This window comes from Homalodisca vitripennis, unplaced genomic scaffold (assembly GCF_021130785.1).
Source record: "Homalodisca vitripennis isolate AUS2020 unplaced genomic scaffold, UT_GWSS_2.1 ScUCBcl_4953;HRSCAF=11420, whole genome shotgun sequence".
In the NCBI taxonomy this organism is placed as follows: Eukaryota; Metazoa; Arthropoda; class Insecta; order Hemiptera; family Cicadellidae; genus Homalodisca; species Homalodisca vitripennis.
In genome coordinates this window covers 9,970-24,620 of record NW_025781068.1, presented here as the reverse complement: position 1 = coordinate 24,620, position 14,651 = coordinate 9,970, and the positions used below count along the sequence as shown (strand labels likewise).

At 32.7% G+C, this 14,651-nt stretch overlaps 1 protein-coding gene across 1 annotated transcript; it reads right to left on the bottom strand.

Moving 5' to 3' along the window:
• Positions 1–618: 618 nt before the first annotated feature.
• LOC124373160 (exonuclease mut-7 homolog) lies at positions 619–14,192 on the bottom strand (the record flags this gene model as incomplete). The annotated part of the gene is made up of 4 exons (XM_046831560.1): positions 619–1,086; positions 3,853–4,182; positions 8,082–8,159; positions 13,971–14,192. Coding segments are annotated over 4 exons (768 nt in total), but the record flags the coding sequence as incomplete, so codon positions are not given.
• Positions 14,193–14,651: the final 459 nt, after the last annotated feature.

The following is a 14,651-nucleotide window of genomic DNA, read 5'->3' as shown; positions in this document are numbered from 1 at the left end:
TAGTTTTAATGGAATTAAAATAATGCTCCTAGACTTAAAATATTAAATTTATTAAGACTCACATCAGGTAATATCTTTCCTCCATAAAATACTAATTTATTGGAAATTTAAAGTTAAGAATAATTACAGTAATAACTCATTTAATTTAACTTAATTACTTTATGATTTTTTTTATTAAATTAGTAAAATGATTTAACAACAAAGATAAATGATTTTTTTATTAATACAATTTAAACATTGATAAATTATTTCCATATTTAATAACATAAGATGACATTAAACATGAGAGAAAGAAAAAGAGTAATGAATGTTGTGATTACAACAGGTAGATGCAGGAAGAAGAGAAGTTGGATGGGAAATTGAAATTAAAGGAGGATCTTGCAATTTTGCACAAAGCCTCGGTTGCTAAGAGCAGTTTAAAATAACACAAAAATTCCATATTTTTTTCTTCCCAATATATATTTAACTGCTGAAGGATTATTATTTATTTTCTAATGCAAATTAGAATATCAATGGAGACATTCACACATTCGAAACAGAAAAATAACAATAATACACTGTGAAATGAACAGTGTGGTTGTAAATAGGAATAGGGGAGGTAACAAAAACTTCTCTATCTAAATTTGTAGTATGTTTATTAGTTTTATGTTTTAATTGTATAACGAAAGTAATCACAGGACATTTACTCATAATTCATCATGAAATAATGACGTAAAAAACAATGTTAAAAACAGATCACACCACTTCCTTTGTATTCCCAATGGTAACCTCATTATACAAACATAATATATAAAAATATAATAAAAGAATATTATTTATAAGTAATCATATACAGCAGGAGATGTATCATGATTAATACAGTCTATATTGTCATATCTAAAAGAAGAAAGACTAAGTGAACAATCGATCCCTTGAAAGATCATTACGGTGATAAGATATGAGCAGAAATTATTTTGTAACTATATGTTTAAGCCTGCCTCCCAGAATGCGTTCCAAGTGGCTGCCGTCCCAGTAGCAATGGCCACAAGAGTCACAGATGTAAAATACAGGTACTTTGTTGAACACTTCTTTTGGTATACTTTCGTGCTGAAACAAAAAGTAAATACCAAATGATCTATGAAATGAACAATCATTTAAAATATCAAACAAAATGTTTTATATCAATTTTTAATTTTTTAAAGTATAGTTTCTTGGATGTTCTGTTATCTATCGCTCAAGATAAGCATTGATTAGCGGTTCCTTGATTTATTTTGTACGAGCATTTTACTTTAATCTAAGTGTAAACACTTCTCTTCTGCTTTATTTGCAAGCTTTTCCTCATGTTCCATAAATTTCAAACAGTTGGTATTGCAGGTTGATGAATTAAAAATTATAGGAGAAGGAATGTCAAAGCCAAAGAAATCATAATTATTAAGCCATTCTAGTTTGCTTTCATCCGTTTAGTTATAGCACATAAACTTTTTACTTCATATGAAGCAATTTAATATCAATAGGGAAATACAATACATTAATTTTTCAAAATATTTACATTATGATGCAATTTTTATTTACAGATTTCTGTCTTGCTTTGTCAAAAGTAAAATTTTTTTCTACAAAATAAACTTCATGGTTACTATATGGTTTCTTCCATGTTCCATACAATATAGTAATAGTTTAATACAATATTTTGACCCAACAAAAATATAAATCACTTTTTAAAAATGACTGTATATTTTTGGTTTTTGGAATTTTCACAGACTTTTACTTCTTACTTATCTTTCCACTTCTTTTGTAAAATATCTTTAGACGCTAAAAACAAACATGTTGCAAGGGAAGAATCTTTAGCTGTGCAAAGGAAAAAATTACTTTTAAAATTGTTAATTCTTTAATTAATAACGTAAAAAATAATTAATATCATTAATCATCTTTGATAACATAAAAGAATAATAAAAAACACACTACCAAAATTAGAATAACATTATAAAGAGGTGCAACTGGTGTAAGGTTTGAATAAATAGTCTAACCATCTCCTTAATTAATTATCTATCTATATATAAATGTAAAAAAAGGAAAATTCCATAGAAATTGATCAATTTTGATGAGGGTAAGCACTGACCCAGAATTAGGATCATCTTATAATCAGGTCCAAAGTCAAATGGTTGAAAATAAGGATAAGATTTTCTTACAAGATGTTTAGAAAAATACACCTCAACGAGGAAATTACATGTGTTATATTTTAAAATTATTTATTTCTTTAACCCTCTAACTGCTGGTCATTTTCCTTAAAATGCTAGGTTGTTTCTATGTTTACAGCAAGCATATATATATATATATATATATATATATATATATATATATATATATATATTATATGAATATTTATTGAAATATTAAGTGTTATACATCTTTTTGTTAACTGCTTCACAGGTTTTTACGAAATATTACACTTAAAGCAATTGCTTAAAAGTGTGCTACTAATGTTATATTACGCATTATTATTTCCTTCCTGTTTTATTCTGTTGTCTGCCGTAATATTGCGCAAGAAGCATTTCTATGGTAACCGCGCATTGTGCAGGTAGTTCTGACATTTTCTACTGGATGTCAGCACTTCTTTGATCTTCTGACCATGCTGCACCTTGGTGACTTTGCTGTAGTTGTACAGTGCAGAGAGCTTCCAGTTGCATATCACCTGCCCTGAAGTTTTTTATGGTTTTTATTTCTAGTTTTCATTGTTCCATGGATCTGGTGTGTGTTTAATCTTGTTTAAATGTTCTATTATGAATTATATTTTTTTTAAACCTGCAGAAGACTAAATTCTTATTATAAGAAGCTATAGCCAAAAATGGATAGACATGTATTTATGGATAAATTTGATTTGGCAAATGTTTTAAGTTTGAAATAAATGTGACACTTAACAATAATTCTAGAAAATAACTGGCTATTACTAAAAAGATGAATGAAAAGATTTATGTGGGACAATAATAATAATAATATTGATGATTTAAGTGATGTATTAGCAAAGCAGTCTAAATACGTTTTTATATGTGTTAGATGCAAATCTGACAGGACTATGGAACAGTGTCCACAGTTAAGTGACCTATGATGAGGCAAGTTCCACAATGCTGACAGGATCAAAACAATACACAAACCTCTTATTCTAGACATACGTGTCTATACCCATAAATGATGAAATACTGAAGTTAATAACGTAATTTGGTAATGAAAATACAAGATCTATTTAAATTGTGAAGTTTGTAAGTAAAATTTCTCCATAAAGTATTTAAATTTAACATTCAAAGCAAATTATCTTTGGTCTGTGTATCTAATGGGAATGATTTACATTTCATAAATGAATACCTTTTTCATCTCACATATAAAAACTAGTAGTATAAACTCTGAATACATTGTGGTATTAAGTATAAAAGATCTTCAACTGCACTATTATCTTTTCACCACATTAGCACCCCATACAGAGTACAAACAGTCTTTGGTCAAAAGCACCAAAATCCACTCAGCTAGGGATACACCCTTGCAAAGTCGTGTGTTTGACTTTTTGGCAATAGTCAATTCAATTGAACTAATTTTCGGTCCAGCAAAGAAAACAACCTAGTTAGACATTGTGAATTACTGTAGTAAATAAAAAGTAAAAGATTAAAAACGAAAATCAAACACTTATTATAAATAATAAAAATAGTTTCACAAAAAAAGTGCTAAATAATTTTTAAGGTTCTTCTACTCTAGTTTCATTTAGTTTGGTTTATTTTTCACTCCTAAGAATTCAAACTATAAATTGTTTATACCATAAATTTCACACTACCATATTAGAGAAAATAAAGCCAAATTTACTAACTTTGCCACTGATGCTTGACTTACTTTGATATGAGCCCCAGAGGTTGTTACACAACCATATCCGTATGGCTCCTCTTCCTCTTCTTCCTCCTCCTCCTTTTTCTCTACTACAGCAGATGCAGAGACCTCTTCAGGGAAAGACCTTGGAGGCCCCGAGATAATAGGAGGAGCTGGCAGGTCTTCATCTGAGTATCCACTGCCATCCGAGAACTCTCCGTAGTCAACATAGTCATCATACTCATCTTCAGCCAGGTCTAAGTCATAGTTAGACATACGCTTTGTTGTGTGAGTAGAATCGATCACTTTCCTCAGCTCTGCCGGACTCAGTTTCTTGAACACTGCATTGTTGCAATCCTTTAACAACAATTAAGAGCATTTGTAAATAAGAAAATTAAAGGTTTCTGTCTTATAACAGTGTAAAAATGTTTTGTTTCTCTCTATCTGTTTTTCCCATGCATATTACAGAAAATCCACGAGGTAAAGATGACTCCATCACATGTATTATATTATTTTGTCCCCAATAAAATGCAGTAGTTTGTAAAACTGATGATAACATTCTGTAGAATGGTAACTGAATGTCAGACAACAGTTGTGCTCTATTCATAATTCTTAATTCATAGCACTTGTTATCAATCTGAAACTGGTTATCATAGCAACGGAACTCCATCTTTCCACTGTATGTTGGTGCATTTTACGCCTTATTCCATATATGGAGTATGTCATTGCAATTCTTGAGATCGCATGCAAGCTCTGTTCCTACGTCGAATGTCGTGATATATGTTACTTCTAAACACTGTTTAAAGTGACTGTAGAATTACTTTAATTGTGATTTAAATTTTGTGATTTTTATTATGATTGTTTTTTCTGTTTTTTGTAAATTGGAAACTTTTATTTTTGTTTTCCATAAATATTTACATGTAAAAAATATCTTGTTAAAATCTTTAAAACAATCAGTTTTCAGTTTTTTACTTGAAATCTGAAGATACTAATTAGGGAAATAATTACATAAATATATCCATCACTTTAAGGTTTAAGATTAAAACAGGTACTGGCAGACAGTTAATTTCAACATTAACACTGTTAGCTGACTATCATAAATAAACTTTCTGAATGCTGAACTATTTTCCTTAATTAAATTAAGAACACAATTCATGTTATTTTTGTATGTAATTAATTATTTTCATATGTTTCTTATAAGCAAGGACAGCTATATGCATCCATAGAACATGGAATTAATATTCAGCTACAACCTGAGAGAGTCTCAAGCTATCATGTTGCAGGAAGAATTGGTAATGAGACAGAGCCAGATCTGAGCAGTAAGGCAAATGATTAAACTGCCCCCAACTGTACTGTGACATTACCAAAACTTTCCGAGAGCATTTTCACCACAATCCTTATATTTGATAATGAATTTAAAGGTGAAGTTAAAGGATTCTTCAGTTTTTGAAGGATAAGATCATAATATCACATTCAAAATGTTAAGGAGTATATCATAATTTGACAATCAGAATAGATAGGCAGTGACCCTAAACTTCATTTGTTAAATGGTACAATCACATTTCATAAATTGGCAATACCAATCAAACACGACATAATAAAACTCAATGGAAATAACTGCCTACTGGGACAAAGAACAGATTACAAGAAATCAGTTGTCTGTTACCCATAGTTAATTGATGAAAGTTATTTATGTTTTTTATGTAACCACCTGTAATAAAACAAAAGTATCGTTATATTTATATAGAATGGTTCATAAGTATGATTAAATATCGTAATGTGTTATACAAAACTATTATTTTATTTATATTTAAATGTTAATTGTTTAAGCAATACCTATTAGATATACAATAAGACTGTCCAAGCCCATTTTTATTTTATTTGCAAGGTTTTTTTCCAAAATATTAATAAAACTACATATTTTCCAAATACTACCATATTTGATACTGTTTAATACTAGTATTTACCACTGGCACTACTACTAGATTCAGTAGAGCATATATATTTCAAATTTATGTTGGAATTATACAAGTTCATAAAACATACAGTAAAATACGAACAATAACCTAAACATTTACAAACATATTTTCTAGTACACAACAACACTTAGCAGTTTTATTATAATGTTGTTATCTTTGGATTAAAACAGTTTAAATAACACACTAAATGAAAGAGCAGAAATCATATCCTGCCAATTGCATTTTTATTTGACAAAAATATTTTATAGAAAATAAATGTTAAGAACTGTGCTAGGGTGCTCGTTTTTAATATTTTTCTTAATGTACAGTAAAACATGTCAATCCGGCCTTGTGATATCAGGAACAACCAAAATCAAACCAATACACGGGCTGGTGATGGACAGTAAAACATTTTCTAACTGTTAGTTTTGCCAGCAAGGAATGCCTCAGGCCAAGCCTAATCATTTTGTCCCTCAAGTTGATGATGTGGTATAGTAGGGTGATGCGAGAGAGAGGGATGGAACTTTTTTCTCTTACTCCAATCTCGCCACAGCTTCTTAAAAAAACAATGACCTTGGTAAAACTGTGATGTCAGTGCTTTTGTGTCAACTTAGGACATGTACGAGGTGTGTTCAAAAAGTATCACGAATTTTGAATTTTCGCGGGTTACGTATATTCGAATTTCAATTTTTTTTGTGGCGTTATGTTGGTACATATGTCTCTCACTTGTGTTTACAATTTCGGCCATTTTGAATGTTCAGTTAATTGTTGACAGCTGCTTTGCTTGCACGTGTTTTGGTACGTCTTCAATTTTTACCTATTCAAAAAAATGGAACAAAGTACCTGTATCAAATTTTGTGTGAAAAACTAAATTAAGTGCACGGATGCATTCCGAATGTTGACTGTGGCATACAGAGAAGCTACTTTGGACAAAAGCAACGTTTATCGGTGGTACAAAATGTTTTCAGAAGGCAGAGAAGATGTGAACGACGAAGAGCGTGCCAGACGCCCCCGAGCACTTCAACAACAGACGAAAAAATTGATGAAGTGAAGAAAATGGTATTGGCCAATCGTCGAATCACCGTTAGAGAAATTGCCGAGGACCTAGGCATATCGATTGGCTCGTGCTATTCAATTTTAATCGATAATTTGGGCATGAGATGGGTCACCACAAAATTCGTACCAAAATTGCTCAATTTCGATCAAAAACAGCATCGCATGAACATTGCTAATGAGATGTTAGAATCTGTCTGTGACGACCCGAATTTGCTCCAGAGGGTCATAACTGGTGACGAATCGTGGGTTTATGGTTATGACGTAGAAACCAAAGCTCAATCATCTCAATGGAAGCTGCCGCACGAACCAAGACCGAAAAAAAGCACGCCAAGTTCGGTCAGATGTGAAAGTTTTGCTTACAGTTTTTCTTCGATTGCAGGGACGTGGTGCATCACGAGTTCTTGCCACAAGGTAGAACGGTGAATAAGGAATATTACCTGCAAGCTATGCGCAATTTGCGCGAAGCAATCCGCCAGAAATGCCCAAATTTGTGGAAAAACAAAAATTGGCTTTTGCGCCACGATAACGCCCCTGCTCACACAGCGCTGCTTTTTACGCGACATCTTGGCCAAAAAACAACACACTAATGATACTGCAGCCACCGTATTCCCCAGATCTGGCCCCTGTGAGTTTTTCTTGTTCCCAAAACTGAAGAGGCCCATGAAAGGACGACGCTACGGCACGATTGACAAGATAGAGACGGCATCGAAGGAGGAGCTGAACAAGATACCAAAAAATGATTTTTTGAAGTGCTTCGAAGATTGGAAAAAACTTTGGCACAAGTGTATAATATCCCAGGGGGATTACTTTGAAGGGGACAAAATAGATATTCACGAATAAATAATTTTTGAAAATACACAAAATTCGCGATACTTTTTGAACACATGTACTGGTGGGATGAACATGTTTTACTTTTTTTTAGTAAAATAAAATATTATTTTGAATATTGTACATTATTGAATTTTTTTGTCATAACTAAATTTTACTTATCACTGGCCTTCCCCCATCACCACAGTAGGCTCTATGTTTTTTTCTGTATATTACATAATTTTGCACACTTTTGTTCAGTTTTTAATATCAAAATATAAGTCCAGAATTACAGTGGTAGGACTAGTTTTTCAATTCACACGTTTTTGGCATTGTAACAGTATTTTCGGCAGCACCCAGTAATTGATTGCTTGCAAGTGTAGTCTTAAACTAATGATAAGTGAATGACTGTTTATAAGCTTAATATGTGCTTACCTGGCATCTACTAAAGATGTCATCCTTGGTAACTATGACATTGTAGTAGTTGAGAACTTCTACTAGTTGATTCTTTCGCTGTCACTTTCTGTACCCGGTAACACATTCCTTGTGGTACTTGCTGGTACAGCTGTAACATTCACCAAACTATTAGAAACATATATGATGCATATTCATTGAAACTACATAAAGTGGTAGGTATCATGACATAGGGTGTACAAAAAATGTGAAGAAATATTTTCGGATATGATTGAATAGGTGGAAATAAACAAAACATTCCTATAACACTATGGTTTATTTCACCTCATTTATCGTCTGTTTGTCTTTATTTGTCAATTTTAACCCTTTGCATGCCGTTTAAGAATTCCATAATTTTCTTAGAGCCAACACAACTGTAAAATATATTTTTCATTACAATCAAAGCAATTTTTATTATAACTATGGTATAGGAGGTAAGTGTAAATTAATAGGGCATTTTAGTTATAATTAGCATATTTATTAATACAAATCTAAAAACATCTATTTAAAAGACCATTAATTTGATCTAAATTCAAATTTATTGTACAATCTAATAAAACTGAAAAATTATATGAACCCCTTAGAGCTTTTTATTATTTTTTTATCACTTTGTAGATAAAGTCTTATCATATATTCAATTTCATCACAAAATCAAATTTTACTCATAAAATAAAATACACTGTCACCACTATGTAACAAGATAAAAATGTAACGTAATCACAATACTATCACACGATAAAGAAAAATAATGAGATACCGTAAAATGGGGTGAATAGCAACACTGGGGTGAATAGCAACAAAACTTCCGAAAATCTTTTACAAAATGGTAGAAAGGCACAAAACTGATAATCCACCGCGGGATATTTTTTTTGAAAGCTGCAAACCTTGAAAGTTACAGGGAAAAATAACGTTGTTGTGTTGGCATCACTGTACTGCTGTGTATTGAAGACGACACATGTGCTTTTAATAACCTCAACAATTGAATCTTTCTAAACTTCTCATGTAAGTACCAAACTAAGTTCTTTCATACAACCAAGTAGGTTTTTTTATTGTGCTAAAACATCTAAGAGATCAATTACAGGAGTTAACAAATCTATCTATTCTGAAACATGTTGTTCAATAATTTTTAGGTTATCATGTCGGATATTTTTAAATCACGGGGTGAATAGAAACAGAGAATTGTTGTGTTTCTTTTCACCCCACGGATTACAAAATTAGATAGTAAGGTTATAAAATTATATATATACAATATTTTGTTGTTATTTTAGTGCTTGTTCACTGTCTCAGTTAGTATGGAGTTATATAGTATGCTTAAAATTTAGGCTACTATGAATGTTACTAAAAGTAACCAATTTTCAACAGGTCTAGGCCCAGGTAACCTAAATTAAATCTCAGTACCTACGGTACATATCTTTCTTTCTCGTTTTAAGAACTGTGTAGTAATGTTTAACATATATTACGTATCGTACTGTACATATAACATACCCATGTGTGTATGTTTAACATATGTACGGTAACTTAAGAAACATTTTTATGTTAGATATGAAACATATGTTTCAAGCACATTTTAAAAACAATTAGGTCTAATACAAATGTTTTTTTCCAGCATGCCGAGAAACTATATATCTCTCAACAAACATAAAAAAACACTCGGCTGAAGACTTAAAAAGGGCTCTGAGTTTAATAAATGATGGTATGAGCTTAAGAGTAGCGGCAGATTGCTCTGGCATTCATTACAGTGTGCTTTATAGACACATGAAGAAAGGTAGCGAGATGAAGAAGAAGGGGGGACAAACTGTATTGTCAGAAGAGGAAGAAAAAATTATTGTTGACAGACTAAAAACAGTCGGTGAATGGGGTTACCCGATTGATTCGATCACTCTACGGCTGTTGGTGAAAGAATATCTCGATAGGCGTGGAAAGACAGTGATCAAGTTTAAAGACAATCTTCCAGGAAAAGATTTTGTGTATTCGTTTCTACAACGCTACAAAGCTCAATTATCTTTCCGAATGTGCCAAAACATCAAACGGTCTAGGGCAGCCGTAACACCTGAACTCATCAATGAGTATTTTGATAACTTGGAAGTCGAGTTAAAGGATGTCCCTAAATCACACATTGTTAACTACGATGAAACTAACCTGTGTGACGACCCTGGCCGAACAAAAGTAATAACAAGGAGGGGCTGCAAATATCCTGAAAGAGTAATGAACTCGACCAAAGCGTCAACTTCTGTGATGTTTGCTGCGTCAGGTGATGGAACCATATTACCACCATATGTGGTATATAAAGCTCAGCATCTTTACGACAGCTGGAGGGAAGGAGGTCCAGCCAACTCCCGGTATAATCGTACTAAAAGTGGATGGTTCGATTCCTTCTGTTTTTCAGATTTGGGTTGAAACTGTGGCTTTACCTTACTTTAGACGGTTTGATGGTGTGAAGTATCTCATTGGGGACAACTTGTCCAGCCACCTGTCACTAGACGTTATAAAAAAATGCAACGAGAGCAAAGTTAAGTTTATCTTTCTACCGAGCAACTCGACTCACATAACCCAACCACTAGACGTCGCATTTTTTCGACCGCTTAAGATATCATGGCGCGCTATCCTCAAAGATTGGAAAAAATGGGCCAGGTAGGTACGAGGCTACTGTCCCGAAAGATAAGTTCCCCAGCCTCTTAAAAAAAAGTTTTTGAGACTTGCAAACCTGATAACATTATATCAGGTTTTCAAAAAGTGTGGAATAATCCCTATAAACCGCAAACCAGTGTTGGCAATGCTTCCAGGTTATGGCGTTTCCGATAGCGCTGCCGTGAGTTCAGCCCAGTCGTCGGCTGGCAATACACCTGGTACTGTATGTGAAACACCTATTGAAGCAATTGATTCTTGTTTTCAAAGAGCTTTTGAAAAAATTGAGGCAAGGTGACTCCCCAAAACCGAGGAAGAAAAGAGTGAAGGTTTCGGTAGCAGCTGGGAAGAGTGTCGGCATCCAAGATTTTGTTGAGATGTCTGAAGATAATCCCGAAATAGTTGACCAAGCTGGGACTAGTACCGGTACCAGTACCGGAGTTAGAAAGGCAGGCACCAAGATTACAAAAAAAAAAAACAAAAAAGAAGGCAACCCAACCATCATCGTCTGACAGTGACATGTCAGACTATTCTGTCCAAGACACAGACAAAGAATTAATCTTGTCATCTCCAGACGAAGAGTCAGGTGTAGAGGAGCCCTTAAATACGCAATTGTCATTTCTTCCCGGAGATTTCGCTGTGGTAAAGGTCTATGGGAAAACTAAAGCCCACTTCAGACTATATGTTTGCCAAGTCAAAGATTATGAAGAAGGTGGTTACATCTGCCAGTTCTACAAAAAACAACCTTTTGCGAGAAAATTTGCTGTTACAGATGAAGACTCCTTCGTAAGCAAAATCGATGTTGTCCGTAAACTTGGTGTTCCAATTGTTGCCCCAAGCACATCACGTTTTAACAATACCATTAGTTTTGATGATGATCTCAGTGGACTGACATTATATTAAGTAGTAGAAGTCAATCAAAAACCTAGCTAATGTTTGCTGCTTGTTTCTTTTGTACCGGTAACTATTTTTTGTATTAATAAATTTGTTTACATGAAAAAGTGCATTTAAAAATCTGTTCCCATGTTTTTTTATATTGTAACATGTAAAAGGTCATAAAACAGTGTATTTCCATTCATCCCAACACTGGGAAAATAGAAATATCTAGCAAAAACAACATATGTTTCTATTCACCCCTTTCCGTGGGGTGAATAGAAACAGTAACATTTTAATTTTTTTAATTTTTTTTGGTGAAGGATATTTAAAAATAATTAATACTGCTTAATAGAAGAAGGCAAGACCGGAAAACTGAGGTAATTTTCACTGGTTTAGCATTAAATTTAATAACTGTTTTTTAGCTCCAAAGTTGAAAACTGTTGCTATTCACCCCATTTTACGGTACATAGTGGACACAATTGTGACAACCGACAAAGCATATGGATACATTTGTTATTGGCTCAGTAAAACACGCAAAGCAGACAAGGAGGGAGATGGAGCTAGACAAAAGCTTTATTTATTATAAATGGATGATAAATAGCACAATAAATGTATTTTACTACTCTTTTGCAATCTAATTCAGTCAATTATTGATATCCAGCAGGTTCAAATCATGCTTCACTACTTACAGTTGGTTTTTACTTAAAAACAAATGTATTTTTTTTTTAATTTTCTATATATTACTATAATTCTATATATTACTCGTACTTGTGCCTTTATACTGTAAAATAATATAAAAACATCACTGATATATAAATATACACCTAAAGAAAATTTTAAAATGGTAGAGGTACAAAGTGGATAATATCATAAGCTGAAGTAAGTGCTATTCAACTTGAACATACTCATGCGATTTGTTGAGTTATTATGGAAGCTTAAGAAGGTAAAACTAAATGTAGATTATTACTTAAAATACTAAGTTGCGTAAAAACCAATTAACCACATTCTATAACACATTATTGTAACTATTAGGAACAGTATGTTATGACAAGCTGAGTTAGTTACCATGCAGTAAGACCCAGGCACTGCGTGAAGGAGATCTTGTTAATGATCTCGCAATGGGTTAACCGTATCAAGCAATCACATTCATTAGTAAAAGTAAAAAGTCTGTTTCATTTTCGAAAGGCATAATACTCTTGGGTACATTATACTTATTACAGTGCAGTGTCAGTAATTCGAGGTAGACAGGACCGGACCTACCTCAAAATACAAAAAAATCTAATTACTAAAATAAAATGAAAGTATAAAAGAGAAAAAAAAAACAATCTAATTTTACGTACAGTAGACAAAATTTACTTCAAATAAACTGCTAAAATAGTTTTTTTATTTTACCACAATGCAATGCTTGCGAGCCGATTTACCCGCACAAAATACAAAAATCATACACTGACATTTGAAAGTGCTACTTACCAACAAAAGTAAGAACTTCAAAGCTCACTTTGATTTGTACAATCTTGTAACTATTCATACTAATTTTCTATTTTTTTTTTATCATACATTTTTTTAATTATGTTCTGATTGAATGTCTAAATCGGAATCCTCATTGTTGCTTATTTCATGTACAACTAGTTCTCGAATGTCACTTGAACGATCGTGGAAATTACGATCCATTACGTAAACAGGCACAAAAAACTTACTATTATTGTCATATACACAACCATCATTACAACGAACTCAAACAAACAATAAACCAGACAGAACACCATGCAGCTGACAAAATAACAATAGCTGAATGAACCAGTTGACTCATCGCTGCGCTCGCAACTAGCGCGGTACATGGGAGAATGTAAAACAAACCGTTCAGAGATTATAAAACGTATGGACGTGTAACGAAGCGATAACATTATTTATTAGTGTATTATTTACATAAACTGGACCTTCATCTTTCGATTGGTATCAATACCGATACTCTTTGATCGTGTTTTAAGTACGTAATATTGAGGAATAAAAGACATATTAAGATATCGGGCGCTGCCATCTACGATGCAACCAAAATGCCCGATATCGGGCATTTGTCAGTTCCAGGGTTAAACCAAGACATGAAAAAAACCAAATATATGTTTAATTTTTCATGACGTTAATTTTACATACTAACTGACCTGTATCAAAAAATACTAATTTTGCTTCTCTATCACATAGTATATTTCAACATAATAAAATTTAGTTTTTCATTGAAAGCTTATATTTTAGAATAAAAGCCAGCATTGCTTTAAATAACAGTTACGTTATTAATAACACTAAGGAGCTACAGATGTCTGATATTGTGGATAGAATTTTGTGTTAACCTCAATCCCTGTGACAAACACTCACCCTGTTGTAGACACTGCCCTTAGTCAGTATGACCCTGTTATCCTGATGGCACAAAGCAACACACACATTGTGGTTCTGTGTGTTCTTAAGTATCTCTACATCCACCCCCACCGAACGTAGATGAAGCCCAAGTCCCTGCAGCATTGTGTCACACACCACGCTTAGCTCCTTCGCCTTTATCGGCTCTCGGTTTATAGGAGGCAGTAACTCCACGTGCTCCACCTAGTTTAGAAAATAAGAATAAATAATCTTAAACATTGCATATCAATATTATTTATAAACTTATTACATATCAGGAAGTGACTCCTGCACAAAAATATACACACTATTTTCTAATCTAAGTCACTTAGAATAAGACATATTGCAATAAACAACTTTATTTTCATCATTTGAAGAGAAACATACAAACTTTCACACTTTAAATTACAGGTTTAATTTTTTTTACAACAAATACCATTAAACAAATTTTTATTCATATGGTTCCCTATCTCTTGCTTGAGAGAGTACAACATAAGCTTTTTACATTTGGACCTTTCATTATTACTGCGTTGTGTTTATTGGTTTGAATAACTTGAATATAAATTTTAGGTGATATTTGATTAACTGCAGTTATAATATGTTTAAAGGTGTGTAAGTTTTTGTTTGTTGATGCAATAACATTATTATATATACATTAGAATC